Raw genomic sequence first — 18,723 nt, 5'->3', positions numbered from 1 at the left:
TAATATTTGGCCTGGTAGAATGTTTGAAAAAGTATTGGGTGGCTTTTGAAAACACAAATAAAACCTGTAGAGGAATTTGTTACTTTTCAAAATAGGTAACACTGTATCCACATTTTTAATGCATGTTTCTTTATTTTCGAATGTTCTACATTCAGTTGTAGCTGCCTAAGCCATTCTCTGAAGTAAATATTGATATCAAAGAGAATCCTATCTACAGTAACATACGACTTATTTACAAATGATCAAGAACGATACAGTGCTAAATAGCAGAGTGAAAATCCTGACGTCACCATTTCCAGTTTGTATGTTTTCTTTCTATTTCCTATGTTGTGGAGAAGTTTTCTGACTCTGTGATGTCAATAGGTTGCTTGTACACATTGCTGTGACCTCTTTCCATCGGGGACCAGAGAGACAGCAAGAGCAATTGTCTCACAGCAAGCGGTAAGCAATGGGTTGGGATCAGTACTGCTGTACTCAGTGGGGTGAGTTGGTATAGAGAAAGAAAATCAGTCTTAAGTTCACCAGGCCTTCTAATATTGGGAAAGCTGGATACTAGAAAGAAAATGAATTATTTACTTAAGGCTGTAGGGACAAATTGCACCAGTTCCAAAGAACTAAAACTAATCTACTTGGAAGGTTTGATAAATGTTACTTAACTTTCTTGGTTAATTTGCACACTGATAATTAGATTTCATGTGTAATCTAGAAATTGTTGGACTTGCACATTCAACCCTTTAGGATTTTCATTGAGAATCACCGTTCAGACCATTTGTAGATACAGAGGTTCTGCTGAAGAATCCACAAAAGCACTGATTGTGTCGTTCCCACAGAAGGTTGATGCTTTTTAAAGATCTCAGTTGTATGCACACACAAACGTCCAGTGTATCGCATGATTCATTGTTTGCAGACAAGATTGTGTTGGCTCTCTTTCAAGTTGTCGTCAGGGTTTACAGATTGCTGAGAATTTCAGAAAGGAGGAAAACTACCAAAGAAAATGGCTTAGAGATGGGAGGCTCTTAGCTTTTGTTCCTTCATGCCCTTTTGGTGGCATGTTCTTGGAAGTATACAGTTTGTGCCATGGGTAGGTTATAGAAAAATATGGACTCTTTGAGTGGCTTTTATTTACTCCGTTGGCTCTGCTCAAGCAGAACAGTGAAGCTAACTGCAAGTCCTTTTTCCTAATTGACGAAGAAGGTGAGAGATCATTTAGAGAAATTAGATACAATGTAACATGACATTTAGATCCTGCAACACCACAAAAGACTTCTACACAAATACATAAACGCATGAGACAAATTTTAATGTCAGGTTGCTAATGATTTTATTTCTCATTTAGGCTGATGTACATTATAAATACTCGGATGTAGTTGCTACACTTTGTAGTGGGGGGCAGTCTGATTCATCTGCATGGGAATTGCCTCAGAATTTATGGTTAGCTCTCCCTATTCAGAAACATTCTCCAAATTCTTGAAATGAACAGTAAATTCTTACTAAAAATGAATTAACATCAAAGTCAAAACTTGCTGCACTTTTGGGGAAGCTAAGGATAACTGCTAAAATAAGTGGTTTTTGTTTTTTGTTGAAGGAACTTTCGTGAACTTGGGCTGCTGGAGTAAACTCAAATGCAAGGTTAAGTGTGGTTTTAAATTTACAGGAGCAGCTCTGTGAATCAAGTGAGTGCTAAAGATACCCATTCACCAGTCTCTTCCATAGGAGGACTACTATTGTTGATTATGTTCCTTAGAATGGAAATTACCTTCTTTAAAAGCTGAAGTCTTAGAAGAGGCCACAGTCCTTGAGGTTCTCTTTGATGATGACATCCGTGACTGCGTCAAATACAAATTTGACATTCTGTGTGTCTGTGGCACAAGTCATGTGACTGTAAATTTCTTTCACATCTTTTCTCATGTTCAGATCTAGGAACTGAAGCTTGATGTAGTTGCCTGCGTCTTCAAAGGTATTGGGACCTGTGTGCGTAAGAGAAACGAGGAAGAGGCTATAAATGTTGCTGAAAGCTTATTGGGGAGTTCCTCATTCAGAGAAGGGCATTTGATCTAATGCAGTCTCCTGCCAGAGGAGGGGATGCTTGTTGATTCCTCCTTTCCTATAGCAGAGGAGGAAGTGGGTCAGAGATGGCACATGATGTGTCACCCATGTTTAGTGTGTGTTTCTACATCATATGTGAAGCAGTTCTTGGCTCTTGATGACTGGCTACTGTAAGAAGGAAACGGTCGACCAACTCACCATCATAATCTGGGAAACAAATGCTGAGATGTACTTTCTTGATCTTTTCCTCAAAGAGGTCCTTCTTGTTCAGGAAGAGAATAATGGAGGTGGCAGCAAAGAACTTGTGGTTGCATATACTGTTGAACAGATGCAAGGATTCGTGCATGCGGTTCTAGAGGGGAAGACCACACAGTTCAAGCAAGCTCAAAGACTTTGCGTAAAACATCTGTTCATTCTATCCGTAGGGTATGCTTCTAGACACAATACTTGACCGTTACCCCCAAATGCTTCTCAATTACTTCCAAAACATTCCCCTTGCAGCCCCCTGTGTGCCCTGAGGATGAGCAGGGAGTTACAGGAGAAGGAGAATTCCTGTGGTCTGAGCAGATAATCCATTCCATTCCTGCAGCTTGGGATGCAACTCTAAATGTAAAAGTTGCGTAGAACAATGTTGAAAGACAGTATTTTAAAAAGTCCATTTATTGTGAAGTCAAATGGGAGGTGACCAAGCAAAAGTAGCAACATTTGTACGTGTGTCATGGCATTTTCTGCACAGGTTTGTTCTTGTTCTTAAACTGAAATTGGAGCAAGTCTATACTGGAGCTGTTTGGCTCAGTGGTTGATGCATCTACTTGCCTCTCTTGGTTAATCTAATTGTAATAGAAGGATTTTTCCTAAATGCCCTCAGGCTTTGGGGTTTAAAAACACACCCACATTATAAAATACTGCTGTTGCTGTGGCATTAATCTACTGTCTTACCAGTATTGGCCTACTGTTCTTAGCCAAAGTTCTAACTCCTCAGCGATATAAATAAGTTAGAAAGCACTGCATCTATAAGGTTTTGATCCTCCTAATTACAAAGTATGGAACAGGCTGCAAAACAAGCTTGGATTCCCTCCTTTCAGTGGACAGTTGCTGCAGACATGCTGCTTTCCCCCCTTTGTGCTTGGCGACTAAATTTGCTTATGGTGGGGTAAATCATCTATCGCTTCCTTCTCTTATTTTAGTTAGTCTTGATGGAAAGCCTATGATCAACTGGGGCAGGGGGGAGGGCTGTATAGCTGAGCATTTTTTTTGGCACAACTTCTATGTCTTCCTTTTGGTAAGATTTCCAGCAGCCCAGTTCTACTGGCGAAAGTAACAGAATTTCCTTTTCCCTTGGAAGGATTCAGAGAAATACAGTTCAACAGCATTTGACATATAGGTCTTGCAGCAATAGGGAAGTGTTTGTGATGTATACTTCTCCTTTCAGAATCGTTGGGGTTTTCAGGAGGAATTCTTAGTAAAACTAGGGGTAAAATTCTTACCCTTCCTGTGCCTTGAAAAGCCTGCCCTGCCTTTGATATCACCATTGATGTAAATTGGAGGCTTTTACCAATCCTTAAAGTGCACAGGAAGGATTGGAATCAACTGGTTCTAGGATGTATGCTCACAGAGACATATTTATTTTCAGGCAGGGGTTAAGCCAGTGCTTCCTGGATTTGCATCAGAGCAGCACAATTTGGAAACATACTACTAGTTCCCCCAAGGCCCTAATTTTCCTCCCTGCTCTACTCAAAAACAACTTTTGGCAGGCTCTTTATGTAAGTAAGGGTAAGATCCTGGCGTTATTTTTTATTCTGTGGGACAGGGGAGCTGTTGTGGTGGTTGTTGGATTTTAAAGCGGATGCAGGCATGTTTGTGGAGCGATAATTAATCTCATAAGAGTCTGAGCGAGAAAACATACCACTTCATCATCTTCTACCAGCACCATGTCATAAGCACTGAGAGCTCCACAGAAGATGATACAGGTCACCCCTTCAAAGCAGTGGATCCACTTTTTGCGCTCAGATCGCTGGCCACCTACATCAAACATCCTGCAGAAAGAAGAGTCATGATTATGATATTTATTTTCAAAGGTAACCATTTGAAACAGCATGCTGGAAGGGAGGAGTCATTCCTCAGCATTGTAGCTTTAAATGAACATATGATTGGAATTTACAACAGGTGAATATTTTACCGTTCATCAGGCTGGAGGCATAATGCAACAGTTCAGACAAAAACATGAAGATAATACCAGAAATGTAAAACTGACACAGATTGGCAAAATATTTATTTAGAAAAAATGTATATCCCTTTTGATCTTCAGGGAAATAGCTAACAAGCAACCATTGAAACAGTAAATGTCCAAAGAGAAATCAAAAGGCTAAAAGTAGCAAAACAGAATATGTAGAATAGCTCCACCAACAAAAATCAAGCTGCGGTCAATTAAAAGGGGAAATAACTTCTATGGCTGCTGCAGAGAGAGAGTAAATATAAAAATCATAGAAGCTACAGACCATTTTGAGAACTGAGGGCACTCAGTGATGGGGCCATGCAGGCTTCCTTGGGAAGGGCATCCCGTAAGAGTAAGAGGGGACACAACTAAGAAGGCCCTGCTACACTTCTGTGCTGTAGTGGCGCAGTGAGTAGGACTTCACACATGAGAATAAAGCACAGTGTACTCTGTACACAGGCATATACAGGAGGAGACAATCTTTAAGATAGACAGAGTTTATCCATGTTGCCTTTTGGCAGATGGAACATGGCATGGAATGTGCTGTGATTGAATAAAGAACAAGGAGGGCTACCTAGAAGGGTTTTCTTTCTCACCTGAAGTTGAGGTCTTTGACACCGAACTTTGTCTCTATGATACCTGTGGTCTTAACTCGTGATCGCAATACATCCTGTTCGTTGGGGAGGTAGCCGGGAGCACATATCCTATCCAGTTGGTTCAGGTAGCTGCAGAAGGAAATGGAGAAGTAATGCTGTAACGTCTACAGCACATGTGGGGGCTTTGTAATAAATGGTTCATCCTCACAAATTGGGGAGGTAAACCACTATTTGTATTCCCCATTTTCCAGATGGGAAGCTGAGGCCGAGTGACCCTTCCCCATAGCCATCTGGAGTCTTCATGGCTTAGCAAGGTGTTGAACCCAGAATTTGCAGGATTGGACCACTGCATCCTTTTGGCTGAACGTAATTCCCCTTGACTTGTCTAGAGCCAAGTGGTTGGAAGTGTTAGGTGCTGTCACAGAAAACCATATGTGAGCAGCTGGGAACTGGGCTCAAAATGTTCTGCTTGTACAAAAATGGAGAGTAACAGGTTAAAGAGGACTCCAGCAGCAATACTGTCTCTGCTAATGCAGTGGCTTAGAACACATGCAAACATTTACCAGGGCTCTCTGCTTCTCTAAGGTACTGCAAGAATTGTGCAATTGTTGTGGGTTACTAATTTGCAGTTTATTGGGCTGTTGTATTTGGTTGGATCTGTTTAAATTTACAGCTGTTTGCTTTTGCCAGAAAAGCATACAAGGCCCTTTGGTCATGGCTAGGATAGACCTCTGTTTGTTTCAAACTTCCACCAACAGAGCTTGCAAAAGTAGAAAGGGATGGCTCCTGGTCAATTGCTCCACAAGGAAATTGGCAGCCATTATATTTACTGTGGGCATAGCCAGCGCTTTTGGTTCCCCAGGCCCTAAACTGCCCTAAGAAGTGTACAGCAGAAAGCAAGTAGGCAGTGCACATCTAACCTGCCCTAAGCTTCCAGTTGCATTGTTAGAAGGCTTGGTTGTGGTGGCACAATTGCAGAGCACCCTGGAGCACTAGTGATGTGGCACTGGAGGTCTGCAGACTAGGGACCATTTGTCATGCTCCTGTTCTTTTTCACTTCAAGCGAAGAGCATCTTAACACACATGTTGGGTGGGGTCACCTCTCTTATCCATACTCGCCAGTTGCATGGGAGCCTCTTTCCTGTGAGTTGATCCCACACTCCTGGGAAGTATGAACAGCCCAGCCAAATGGTGGATCTTTCCCACTGGCTTTCAACCCTGTCGAGTGCCAGTGAGGTGGAAAAGACTTAAATGACTAGTCTTACCCATGTTGCTGCATTCACACCTGCTCTCCAGTGATGTGGGATCTCTCTGCAGGGAAGTGACTCCCATGCTGCTTGGCATCTATGGGAAGGGGACTACCGGCTTGGAGAGCGTGGGTTGCATGCAGGGTTCCTGTTGCATTCCCACAGCAGACTTCCGCTTGCACAACGGAGCTTACTCTTTCATCTCCATCCCCACCCTCTCCATCCTCAAGATCTGCTCTGGAGGATTGGGGGTCCTTCCAAAGCATGGGGAGAGAGGAGGAGGGGAAAGTCTAGTTGTACAAGTAGAGCTCTTGTGCAGCATTGAATGGAACGCTATGGTATGGCACAAGGAAAGAAGTGATCTGCAGAAGCTTGCTGCATTTCAAAAGATGGAGAAGCCTGACAGGGCAAGTTTATTTGCTTTGTGTACTACATATGTTTGGGGCTGATGGGATTTGTAGTCAAAAATATCTGGAGGGCACTAGCTAAAGCTGAAATGTACTATATAAATGCATGGCAGTCTCTCTCTCTCTCTCTCTCTCTCTCTCTCTCTCTCTCTCTCTCTCTCTCTCTGAAGTCTCCCTGCCACAACCCCTTCTGCTGGCAATATTGCATCTCCCCTCCCCAATATGCTTCCACAGGGACCAACTTACTAGGAGGCAGAGTCGTTGAGCTGGTACTCAGCGGCTCGCTCAAAGCAGGCCTGAACACCTGCATCCTTCCAGAGTTTGGTTATACAGTCCACTAGCTCTGGAGGCATGGTTCCTTCTTCGATGGAGTCAGCCAAGTTGAACAGCTGTCGCCCCTCATCCTGTAAAGAGACAGAGCCTGTAAGGAGACTGTGGTTTCCTTTGTGACAAGGGTACGGCAGAACCTCATATTCAAGTATTTGTATTTTGCACCCTCACAACCTGTTTTTAGCCGCACGGTTTGGGCACTTCATAATTTCCTCCTTTCTGACTTTGCAGAGGTCTTCTTACAGGGCATGCATCAAATCAGAGGACAACAATGCATTAAAAAAAAAAGGAGGAACAGTTGTTTACCAGGGCCATTATTGACAAGGAAGTGAAGAAAAAGTTCAAATTGCAGCAAATCAACTTTGGTCTGGAGATTTAATAAACAACAAAAAACCTCCTATGGTTGGTCGATGGTTTCTCAAGTTGAGCATTTATTGGGAAGTATTATGAGAAGGTGCAAATACAGTAAGCATCTGCTGGAGATGATTTAAGCTGTAACATGTAGGGGAAAAGCTGGTCTAGAAATGTGTCTGTGCTTCCACATTACCACTCACATGGATGCAGGTGTGTGTGCTACCATCTTGGCACCTTCTGTGTGGTGACCTGCTCCAACATGGCTTCTTTCCAGAAACATCATGTGTTGGGTGGTGTCCCAGCACACTCTCACTCTTACCTTTTTCAGTAAGTAATTTGATTCTCACCATTAATGGTGTTAGGTAGGAGAAGGTAAAGTGCAACCGTGGCCACAGCCTAGGTACCACTGGAGGTCTTATTCTGACACCATAATTCTAGGAGCGAAGGAAGCTGCCTTCTACAGAGTCAGACCAGCTGTTCATCTCTCTCTGAATTGCCTGCACTGACTGGCAGTGCCCTCACCAGTATCTCATACAAGAGAACCTTTCCCAACCCATTCCAGAGATGCTGGGGACCTTCTGCATGCAAACCAGATGCTCTACTGCTGAGTTACAGCCCTTCTATGAATCAGCTCCGGTGAATCTATGGCTACTGCTCTTGAAAAGTGGTCTTTAGCCACCAGGTGGCATCATCCCGTAGCTGCTTCGACTTGAGGCTGAAGCCCAAATCTATCTCTTTTTGATATCTGATGAAGTGTGCAGCACAGTGCTATTCAGATCACAGTTACACTAACTCTTACTGTTCTGGTGCTTGGATATTCCACCTGTCCTTTCCTACCTATTTGTCTTCAGAACATCCCATGGAAATAAAGATAGGAAACGTATCTAGTGGCAATGGCATTCCTGTTGTATGATTATACATATTGACCTTGAACACAAATAAACAAACTTTAATAGCAGGTCCCTTTTTAGCACATCAGCCACATTGTAGCTGCAAATGCCTTGGCCCTCCCCTTTTCCAGAGATCCTCATTCGCTCAATGAAAACATGCTGCTGTCATGCACAAGGATACTGACCGCTCGGCTTGAATCCGCATAATCAATCCCCAGGGTGGTCATGGCTCTGATGATGGCCAAGATGGACTGCAAGATGTTGCCATAAATAACTGCTTTGAACTCCAAACATTCTTCTTCCGTGTAACCATCTTGATGGATAATCCTGGGTAAGAAGGGGGGCGGGGGAGAGGGAACAGTCACCATAGATGAAATAACCACTCTGGATCTTCTTGAGAAGTTCTACTCGTTTTATAGAGATGCATAATAAATGGCATCTATTTGCTTTGGGGGAAGAAAGTTTTTTAAAAGGACCATAATCTAAGACATCACAGAGTAAAACCTGCCCCAAACCACATTGGCTGAGATGACCATGTCTGGGTGAGGAACACATTTTGCCCCATGCCTGATTGTACTCCATGGGGCAGCAGTTTTGACATTTTCCCAGAACAATAAATGGCTCCCATTAATTGTGCAGCAAAAATGAGAATACTGCCTATTCCATTGAAAGGCCTTGAGTTTTATTTGTATGTTGCTTGAATGTGAAGGCTGTAAGTCCTAGATACATGGACAGATATGATGTATAAGGTCATCACCTATAAAGGATTTGTAGGAAAATGTTGCCAAGATGCCTCATGATATATAATTAGCTGCCCTTTCACTGAAGGCTGTGTATTAAAATGATGGCCGTTAAGTTTGTAGGTCACTTTTCTATTGTTGGAATTCATGAGTAGGGTAGGTGGGTGTGGGTGTGGGTGTAGTCACATTGGTTACTGCTACAGTTTAAGATGCCTCTTCCTGTATAGTTTGCACTTTCACTCTGGTGTTAAATCTAAGTTCCCAGAAAGTTTTGAGTATCCCAGGGAATACTAAAGGCTACTAAAGGAAGAGTAACAGAACTGCATTTATCTTTTGCTGTTTGTTTGTCAGTTCATAAGCCACAGGGCTTAGAAATCTGACATTATGGACTTTGCCATCAGCCTTTATTGCAGGCTTATTATTATGAGGATTACTAAAACCATGTGCAGGGAAATTAATGTAGATTAGTCAATGAATCTGCTATAGCAGGAACTGGGGATCTGGTGCCCTCCAGATGTTGTGGACTACAATTCCCATTAGTCCCAGTCAGCATGGCCAATGGTCAGGGATGATGGGAGTTGTAGTCCAGCAACATCTAGAGGGCAATAGGTTCCCCATCTCTGTGCTATAGCATAGAAAGCATTATTTCTTCCTTATCCTGCTCAGGATCAGCTTGTGAAGCAAGCAGTTATTCCATGTTGCCCTAGCTTGCTTTTAACTAAATGCTATTTTTATTTGTGTTTTAAGCCTTCCATAATCTGTTTAAGTTATTTGTCCCAGCTCAGTCCTGTTGCCAACAACAGCCTCTAAATGTGCTACTCTGGGTTGGTGTGGGATGGCAACGCAGGAGGAAAGGGCTCAAGGACACCCCTGTTTTTGGGGCTCTTGATCCCCAGTCTAGAAGGCAATACTCACTTCATCTGTTTGACAATTGTACTCTTGCCTGACTCTCCAGCACCTGAAAGAAGTAAAAGGAAACAGATTAATGGCAGAATATGGGGAAAGATACACATGCAGATCACTTTGCTAAAAGACAGGGGTCGCTTTGTCTTGGCACTTAACTATTTTATATTTTCTTACTGGAATGTTTTTCCATTGCCAAGTTCCCCAGTTCAGACGTTAGGTCAGCAGGCTTACGCAAATAAATGCCCTTGGCCTATTCATATGGGTGACATAAGATCAGAGGGGACATGTGGCTTTGTGTTTGTGGAGGAACATCAGTGATCACCACCTCCTCCTCTGATGCACATATGGATGGACTATTCACGTGGACAGTTAGTTGCTTGAGCAAGATAGCTGCACACGTCTTCTTAAGCAATACCTAGGGTAAATGATATGGCAGTATACAGGAGCTTTAGAAACTGCAGGTGGCATTAGATAGGTCAAACTGGCACGCTTCATTTGTGCTTATATCCAGCTGGCTTTCTGAAAGGTGGTGTTTTGCAATTTTGTGCACCTAATTCAGATTTTTAACTTGACATTTTGAAAGCGATGGATGGGATGTAAGGTGGGCATGATGGTTTGGGGGGGGGGGAGAGGAAATTATACATCGTGGGGAACAGGAGCATAGGCTAGCAAACTCGACAGCCCAAAGAGCTTGAGACATGCTGCAGGAGGTGTTGTTGCTCATTATTGCCCTGCGTCTTGGCAATACCACACACCCCATTCTTTGTGCAGTAACTGAGGTTCAACCCAGTGTTGAAGTCCAGTCCCAGATATCTGGGAGGGCAAAGGCTTGCTTAGTAATATAAGCAGGGTGGTGTGTGCATTGTTTGATGTGTCTTGATATATATCCCAAAGTGGAGCCCTGGCCTATTAAAAGACACCCTACCCTGAATACTGAAGCATTCCTAATTCAAGTTGAAGACCTGTCTACAACTTTATTTATAACTGCAGTAAAGCCTGTTGCTGTTGGACCTGACTCCTTCATATATTATTTCTACATCAACCAATAATATATACCAGTAATATTTTTTCTCTCCCTATGAAATTATTCTGAAAGGCTGCTTTATCGATTGGGCCTAATCCACACATGCAGGAGAATGATGTGGCAAACGGTTTCAGAAGAAATGGTGTTAGTCTTGCTTCCGTTCCCCCTCTCCTCCCTCCCCGTCTTTCCTTCCTAGCATTACAGCGTAGCACAACAAAGTTTAAAATACTATCCTCCATAGAATTCCTTTGCAGAGTTTCAACATGGTCTCAATTAAGATTCCACAGGTAGGGAGTATGAACAGAGGACAAGTCAGCTCACGTTTTTCTCTCCCTCCTAAACTTCAAAATATTTTAGAATATTTGCTAAGGAATAAGAATATACCTGTTTCAGTTTTCCTTCACTCCCTGACCCCCTCCATTCTCTTCCACAGTTGCAGTCTAATGTTCTAAGGTAGAAACAGTTTTGTTGCTTCAGATTATAGGTGGGGATTCAATGATTTAATGTTCTCCTGTGTTAAGAACACCCACACAATCCCTGCTAACTGAAAACTAGCACAGTAAGGAACAGATTGGCTTTGAATCCCTCAGACTAATTTCCTAGTCTTTTTATTTGCAGGAAGTTGAAACAAAAATATGTGAAACTATTATAAAATGGAACCCGCCCCTCAGCAGCCTTTCTATTTTTGCAGTTAAATGTTACAGATCTGTACCATATATTAGTTGAAACTAACACTTGAAGAAGCTACATTTCTCTCTCTCTAAAATGGTGTATACACTACAGTGGTACCTCAGGTTACATACGCTTCAGGTTACAGACTGCACTAACCCAGAAACCCGGGTTAAGAACTTTGCTTCAGGATGAGAACAGAAATCATGCTCCAGCGGTGCGGCGGCAGCAGGAGGCCCCATTAGCTAAAGTGGTGCTTCAGGTTAAGAACAGTTTCAGGTTAAGAACGGACCTCAAGAACGAAATAAGTACTTAACCCAAGGTACCACTGTAATTACAACAGATTAGAAGAGCAAGGAGTTACCGGGAACATGTGACGTGTCCCTGCTGAAAATGTAATGTGTAAAGCCTCTTGATGCAAACTGCTAAGCACAAAATCATTGCTCCAACTGCTAACTAGAAAATGCCTGCTTTTTTTCCTTCATAGGCCAATGTTGTCTGCCAGTCTGACCAGTCGTGTCTATTTCATTGACGAGAAAAGAGAGTGGGAGCAGTTCATTATTTGTATGGGGTTTTTTTAGAGCTTGAAATAAGTGCAAGAAAATTTCCCATCAGACTTTAGAGTACATCTCTTTGGAAATGTGGCTGTGCAGGTCTGGGTGGCAACTCTCATGGAGAAATCTACCAAACAACTGGAACTTAGAGATACCATTCCGAAAGAGATAATTTTATTGATAAATTGTTTTTGTTGCATTCAATATGGAAATTGAAAGAAATGCACTTTACACTCTCTGGTTATACAAGGACATCTTTAGAGAGACCTATTGGCATGAAAAGGGGCGCCAATGACATGGGATGTTTGTTGCAAATCTTCCACTAGGGAATATACTCTTGGACACAGATACTTCAGACACTTTCCATGTTTCTCTTGAGGCATTTGTTTTGTTTTGTTTTGTTTTGTTTTGTTTTGTTTTAGAGAGCGAAGATGCCCTGTCTACTTGTGTCTTGCTGCAGTTATGCTGGGGCAAACATTTTTTTTCTTAAAAAAACACACAAAAACTTTAAAAATCTAAAATAGTTCGGATCTGAGCAGCATTGTGTGCTTCTTGGAGTATCTACTAAAGATGCTGGTGTTGATTTTTTGAAGAGATCTTGCACGGAAGAAGACACAGCCTTGCTAATAAAGTGTTAAATATGTTTCAGTTATTGCTGGAACAGAAAGCATTATGCGAGCCTCTCAGGGGATGCATGTTAAAGGAACAGTGCAGACAGTTGGAGGAATCTGGTCCCCACCCCACCCCGCCATGCAACTACGTCAGTCTCTATAAGTAGAAAGCCTTTGGTAATGCAGCATTCATTGCAAAAGGGTATGGATTGTGCCATTTCCAGGGTGTCATGCAAGAAAGCAAAAGAGGAAATGCTGGGAGTGTTCCTACGACATGCATTAAGAATAAAGAGGCAAAGTAATTACTAAGGAAGTTACCAAGGGAATGGATTTGGATAGAGGCCAAATCATTCTGCTGGGCCTCCCCATGCTGGGCTTAGCGACACAGCCTCTTTCATATAGCAGATCCTTCTGTATCCACCTATTATTATTATTATTATTATTACTACTACTACAGTATTGATTATATTTATATACCGCCCATACCCACAGGCCTCAGGGCAGTTCACAGGATAAAATCACAATATAAAAACACAAAATGCATAATCAAAATAAAAACAAGAACAACCCAATAACCCCCCGCAAATAACCAGAGAGGGAAAATAGAATTTTAAAAGCACATACACAATATTTGTAATGAAAAATATAAAAATAAGCACCCATCAGGTATCATCAAGGAGTAGATTAAAAGTTCAATTTAACTGCCTTTCAAATCAAAACATTTTAGCCATTGGTCCGCTCCCCCCCCCCCCCAATTGCAACCATTCATAGAAGCTCTTTGATCCAGTGGAGGCTGGATTTAATATTTTGGCTGGCTGCTTTAATATTTTGATTTTTCATTTCTGAAATGCCTCAGGTTTCCTCCCAGTATTGTGCATGAACTGTTTAGAAGACTAAACTTCAGTCTAATAAGGATTTGTGGTCTTGGTGCTTGCAGTGTACACTGTTCCTATTCTTTAGATGGCAAAGTGGCCTGGCAGGAAGATTCTTTCTTATCCTCACCTGGCTATTCTTGGTTATTTCTCACTGATATCTCTCTTTTTGTCCATCTCCCCCCCTCTCCCCCCCCTCTCACACACACAGAGAGAAAGCTAGTATGCTAAATGCACTCAATAATTTGATTATATGATTGTCATAGCAGCTCTTGGATTCTGCTTGTGAAATCACTAGTAGTAAGAAACACAACTCCATCCTAGGGTGCCATTTCAGATTCCAAAATCGAGTAGTTGTGGAATTATATCTAACTCAAGGAGAAGGTAGACTGCCTACAGATGATATGAGGCCACAGACAAATTGTGGTTCCTCACAGGCTGGCATTCAGCCTTAAGCACCCAGGTCAAGAGATGAGGCCATCTCAGTATCTCTCTCTGTCTCTCTCTCTCCTAAACATTTCTATTGCTGTCTGTTAACCCAGCACAAGTAGAAGGTTAAAGACTGAAGCCAACAATGACTAGGTAAACTAAGACCCGCCTTTGAAATTACTAGGTAGGCCAGGCCTGTGCTGAATATCACCCCTGGCGTAGGAGCAGTTCACAGCATGGTTCCAAGGTTTGCTCCTGCATCTAGTTCCAAAAAAAGCTGCCCAGTAAACTTGTAGATGGGGGTGCTCCCACGGAATATGTGGCCTGGAATCAGGGAGGGACACCATCTCCACTGCCGCTCCTCAACTGGCACCCCTACTTTTATCTTTTATTTGCAGGTTCAGCACTTTACTGATGTGCCAATTAGGCTAACCCCGGTCAGCAAACCAGAGTACAGATATCCCCCTTCAGCAATGGAGGCTGGTCTAATAGGGCGAATGGGGAATAGCCCCTCCACCTCAGTCTGCCCCAGAAGCCAGCCCCTACTTGCCTGTCTTGTTCCGTGCAACCAATCAGGCCGTGGCTCTGCCTGTCATTGGTTCTGGCTCCACCTACTGTTGGCACACCTGCCTTCCGCCCTACCAGTCCTAATGAGGATCAGCTACCATTGCCCTCTGGGCAAGGCCACCATCACTTCTGTTACATGGGAGCTGATGTTGCATGGGAGCTAGCATTACTGCCATATTGAATTAATGATGCATGAATTTATTGTCAGCTGGAAATACCCCATGTACATTACTAGCCCTAGGGCCAAATCAGACTGTGTATTGGAGTTGAATCCCAACAACTTCTGGAAGGTTCCTCTCCCTTGTGTACTAGAACTAAACACAAAAAAATCAGTCCTTCAAGATTTTCATCAAGTCCTTTCAAGACTTTTTCATTTAAGGGAAGTACCTGGGTTTTGCTAAGCAGGGCACACTTGTGAACCACATTCCTATACCTCCTTTCCTGTGAATAAACCCCATTGAAATCAATAGGATTTACTTCTGCATAGGATTACACTATAAATGCCCCTCTCCACGTTTGTATCAAACCATACCTCCACCTACAGGTATTCCAATTCTAGTGACGGCCAACAGCCCTAAGTTGAGACAACCTGGAGCCAATGTGGGCTATTTTTAAAAAGGCAACAATATAGTCCCAATTATGTTTTAAAATTTGCTTAGTTACAGAGGCCTTCTCACCGCTGCAAAGTAGATTCATAATAGTAACTTCCACTGGGACTGATTCATATTTTACCTCACATCAGTAGATATTTGCGTTTTAGATGTGCTGGCTTAGAAGTGTGTGTTCTTTAGGTGCTCACTTTTTCAGGAGTAGGGAAGCTTTTTCAGCCTGAGGGCAGCATTGCCTTATGGGCAGCCCTCAGTGGTGGGTGGAGCCAGAGGCCAAAGTGGGTGGAGCAACAGATCAGATGCTTGAACAGTAGTCAAGAGGTTGCTACACATACACACCTCCACCTCCATCCTGGCAATTGAGTACCATCATACTTCAGGGACACATTCCAGCTAGTCAAAAGCACAAGGAAGGGTGCAGAGAAAGGCTGGAAAGGAGGTATGGGTCTGATGGGAATTCCAAGGGCCAGATAAAGGGCCTGAGGTTCCCCACCCAGCTCAACAGTTATCTTCTTCGCTTGCCCTTCAGTCTTCTTCAGCAGCCACAGTATGTTTCCTCATCTCATCACCTTAAGCTGCTTATTCCAAAACAGGAAGCTGCTTAGAATTAGGGCTTAATCACCCTGATCCTAACCTCCCTGCTGTCACCTGAAGGAACCCATGTTGCACAGTGGCAGGCAAGCACAGGCTATCTGCACATTTGATATATGCTACTTCAGCTATTTGATCTATGCTCTTCTTTTTTTTCCCTTCCTGTGGAAGGTTTATTGCAAGAAGCCATTTTGTTGGAGCAAGCACATGGGATCCTAGTTCTTTCCCATGCAGGAGGAGTTTCCATGCAACCCACTGCTCCTAATAGCAGTGGTTTCTAATTTCTCAAACTTTGACTTGGCTGAGCTAAAAGGCGAGAGTGGCAACATCTTTTCCTGCTGCATGTAGAATGCCAGAGGTGCTTTTATCTTGATCTTTGAATTCTCAGGGGCTGGGTGGGTGAACAGGCTTTCTGGCCTGGGTGTGACATCTGTGTTCCTATATCCTCTAGGCTTTTGTGTCTGGAGAAGCCTGTGCTTTTCAGACCACTATTGAATGAGCTGGCACAAGGTGTTCCCTTTCCTTTGCCCATTAATAAACTGTGCACTGCTGTTCATTTCTGCATCTCAACTGCACCTACGGTCACCCACTATGGGACTCCAAAAATTCACTGAGCTCGCACAACTTTACAAGATGTCCAGCTACTTTCTTTAACCATGTGCTTTCTTGTCTCAAACTTCTTTTGTGCCACCTCCTGTAAAATCTCCATTAGTCACTTTCTTCCCACTAATTCACATTCCAGATTAGTTCATGGCAGAGAGCAACATCTGGTAGCCCACAGATTCCCCATCCCTGGGTTATGGAAACAGCTCACAGCTATGAGCCACACAGGCAGGGCATCATTCAGATGAGTTTATATGTGCAGCAATCAGGAGCTTGGGAAGATGTACACTCCTAGGAGCACTGCACATCCTTGTTATACTTGGAAAGTCCTCAGCCACAAAAACCACAGATAAGAACATAAGAGCCCTGATGGATTATACCAAAGAGCTAACTGAGTTCGGCATCCTGCTTCTCACAGCAGCCAACCGGATGCCTATTGTAAGCCGACAGAAGAAGGTGAGGGTAATATTCTGCTGTGGCTCCCTAGCAATTGCTATTCAGATGGCCTGCTGCTTTTGATCCTGTAGGTAGTATGCAGCCATATTGATGAGCAACCATTGATTGCCTTATCTTTCATGAACTTCTCTAATTCTCTTCCAAAGCTGTCCAGGTTGGTGGCTATCACCACATCTTGTGCTAGCAAATACTGCAGTTTATGTGGTGTGCAAAATACTTCCTTCTATCTGTCCTGTATCTCTTGACATTCAGTGTCACTCTCGTATTACGAGAGAAGGTGCAAAACCTTTCCTCTATCCATTTTCTCTGCACAATGCATAATTTTATACTCCCATACTTGTCTCCCCTCCACCTCACGCACCAAACTAAATAATTGTCAGGAGCCAGTCTATGACAATAACCAGCTTTGAGGGGCACATGAAGCATCACTGAAGGTGTCTGAAGATATCAAGTGGGAATGTTCAGCATTGCATGGAATTACAACTTGGGGGGGGGGGGAGGACCCACTCTTGCCTCTCAGTAAAGCTGTATAGAATGAAAGTCAATCTATTTTGATGCTGGCCTTCTGCCGGTCTCCTTTCATGTTTAGTGACAAGAGGTTCAGGGGATAGACACCGAAACCACATAGGGACAAACCTCCATTGCTGGTCTGAACACCAACCCCAAAGCACAAAGGGTACCTGGAATCAATCAATACTCTTTCAGCAAAAGGATAATACCTGGAATCAATCAATACTCTTTCAGCAAAAGGATAATACCTGGAATCAATCAATACTCTTTCAGCAAAAGGATAATACCTAAGTCAACATCAATATAAACAGACAGAATGCTTTCAATTTCTATAGCTATTATTAAGTAAAGCCTGAATTTTGTAACATGAATTCATTTCTAAGTCCTATAAGAAAGCAAACCTGGATTGACACCACAGACCCAAGGATCTGAAAAGCCTTTGCTGTTTATTCAAAGAAAGCTTGACTGCAAATAACTATCACATTATAACCTCATCTCTCGAGCCTCACAACTGTCCTTATGGGCTGGTGATGAAAATAAGGTTAGGATGGCTTAAAGGGCAAGTTCAGGGTGTATTATTTTGGCAGAGCCAATTGAGAATACCTAATGTCCTTTAGATAGGGTGTTTATATATCCACCTTTGAGAGGATAGGGACCTATGTCAGGCTCCATTCCTCTTCTTTTCCAAAAGGCCGTGAAAAGGCTGACAGATCAATTTGCCACCTCTTCTTGTGAAGGGAGATTGAATGCAAGAGACATGGTTTTGCACATTCAAAAATAACATGGGCCATAGCTTTCCTTGTTCTCCTCCAGCCATTGACTCTCCTTGGAAGCACTTAATCTCTTCTGACAACTGTGGTGCCTGAGACTGCTTTGCTGGAGAGGGGTGTTTGTGACATCTTGTTCTAGCCAATGGGCTGAGAGATCTTGAGATCTTGTCGGCTGATCGGCCGACTTAGGAGGTCATCAAGCTAATGAGGAACCATCTGGTGCTACTTAGGAAAACATACTTTCTATTTTTATTTGTTGAATTCTGTTTCTCGGTGTGTGCTGAAACAAGCTATTTCTCTGCCATATTTCACGGTCCTTGGCTATTTGGGCAGTAGTGATCTGTTGCTTGGCAGCAACGTCAACCATAGTTTTTGTCATCGTCTGGGAAAAGCCTAATTTGGAAAATGGCATACCAGAGGGTGGCTGCCTTCATTCCATGTGCGTCATGGTTAAATCAGAACTGCAAGGCACTTTCCCATTTTTATTATTTTTGCCACCAGCACCCTACTGAGATGAAACACTTTCCTCTCCCATCCACAGCTGTTGGTACAGAATAGCTATGTTTTCCCTTTGGAATTCTTCATTGGGAAACGTGTGGTAGTATAGGAAGCCCTGGAGAGAGCTGCCTTCTCATTTTGCTTGCCAGTGGTGTGTTCCCCTTGCAGCCCACCCCCTACAAGATCTCATTACAGCACACCTACCGAGCAGTAGCAGCTTGACTGTCTTT

The 18,723-nt window shown here is 43.0% G+C and overlaps 1 protein-coding gene across 2 annotated transcripts in view; it reads right to left on the bottom strand.

Moving 5' to 3' along the window:
- Nucleotides 1–114: 114 nt before the first annotated feature.
- GNAT2 (G protein subunit alpha transducin 2) overlaps nucleotides 115–18,723 on the bottom strand; it is a 24,015-nt gene continuing 5,406 nt past the window's right edge. The window contains exons 1-9 of one of the 2 annotated variants that reach the window (XM_028733869.2): nucleotides 18,698–18,717; nucleotides 9,741–9,783; nucleotides 8,271–8,412; nucleotides 6,758–6,915; nucleotides 4,858–4,986; nucleotides 3,953–4,082; nucleotides 2,245–2,398; nucleotides 1,757–1,967; nucleotides 115–1,178 (exon numbers count right to left, since the gene is read on the bottom strand). In XM_028733869.2, coding sequence (XP_028589702.2) covers nucleotides 1,777–1,967; nucleotides 2,245–2,398; nucleotides 3,953–4,082; nucleotides 4,858–4,986; nucleotides 6,758–6,915; nucleotides 8,271–8,412; nucleotides 9,741–9,745 — 909 coding nt within the window. In that variant the 5' untranslated portion in view covers nucleotides 9,746–9,783; nucleotides 18,698–18,717 and the 3' untranslated portion in view covers nucleotides 115–1,178; nucleotides 1,757–1,776. Of the gene's footprint in view, nucleotides 1,179–1,756; nucleotides 1,968–2,244; nucleotides 2,399–3,952; nucleotides 4,083–4,857; nucleotides 4,987–6,757; nucleotides 6,916–8,270; nucleotides 8,413–9,740; nucleotides 9,784–18,697; nucleotides 18,718–18,723 lie in introns of those variants that run through there. The other variant, XM_028733870.2, reaches the window with a different exon arrangement.

This window comes from Podarcis muralis, chromosome 5 (assembly GCF_964188315.1).
Source record: "Podarcis muralis chromosome 5, rPodMur119.hap1.1, whole genome shotgun sequence".
Classification (NCBI taxonomy): domain Eukaryota; kingdom Metazoa; phylum Chordata; class Lepidosauria; order Squamata; family Lacertidae; genus Podarcis; species Podarcis muralis.
This window is presented reverse-complemented; position numbering and strand designations above follow the sequence as displayed.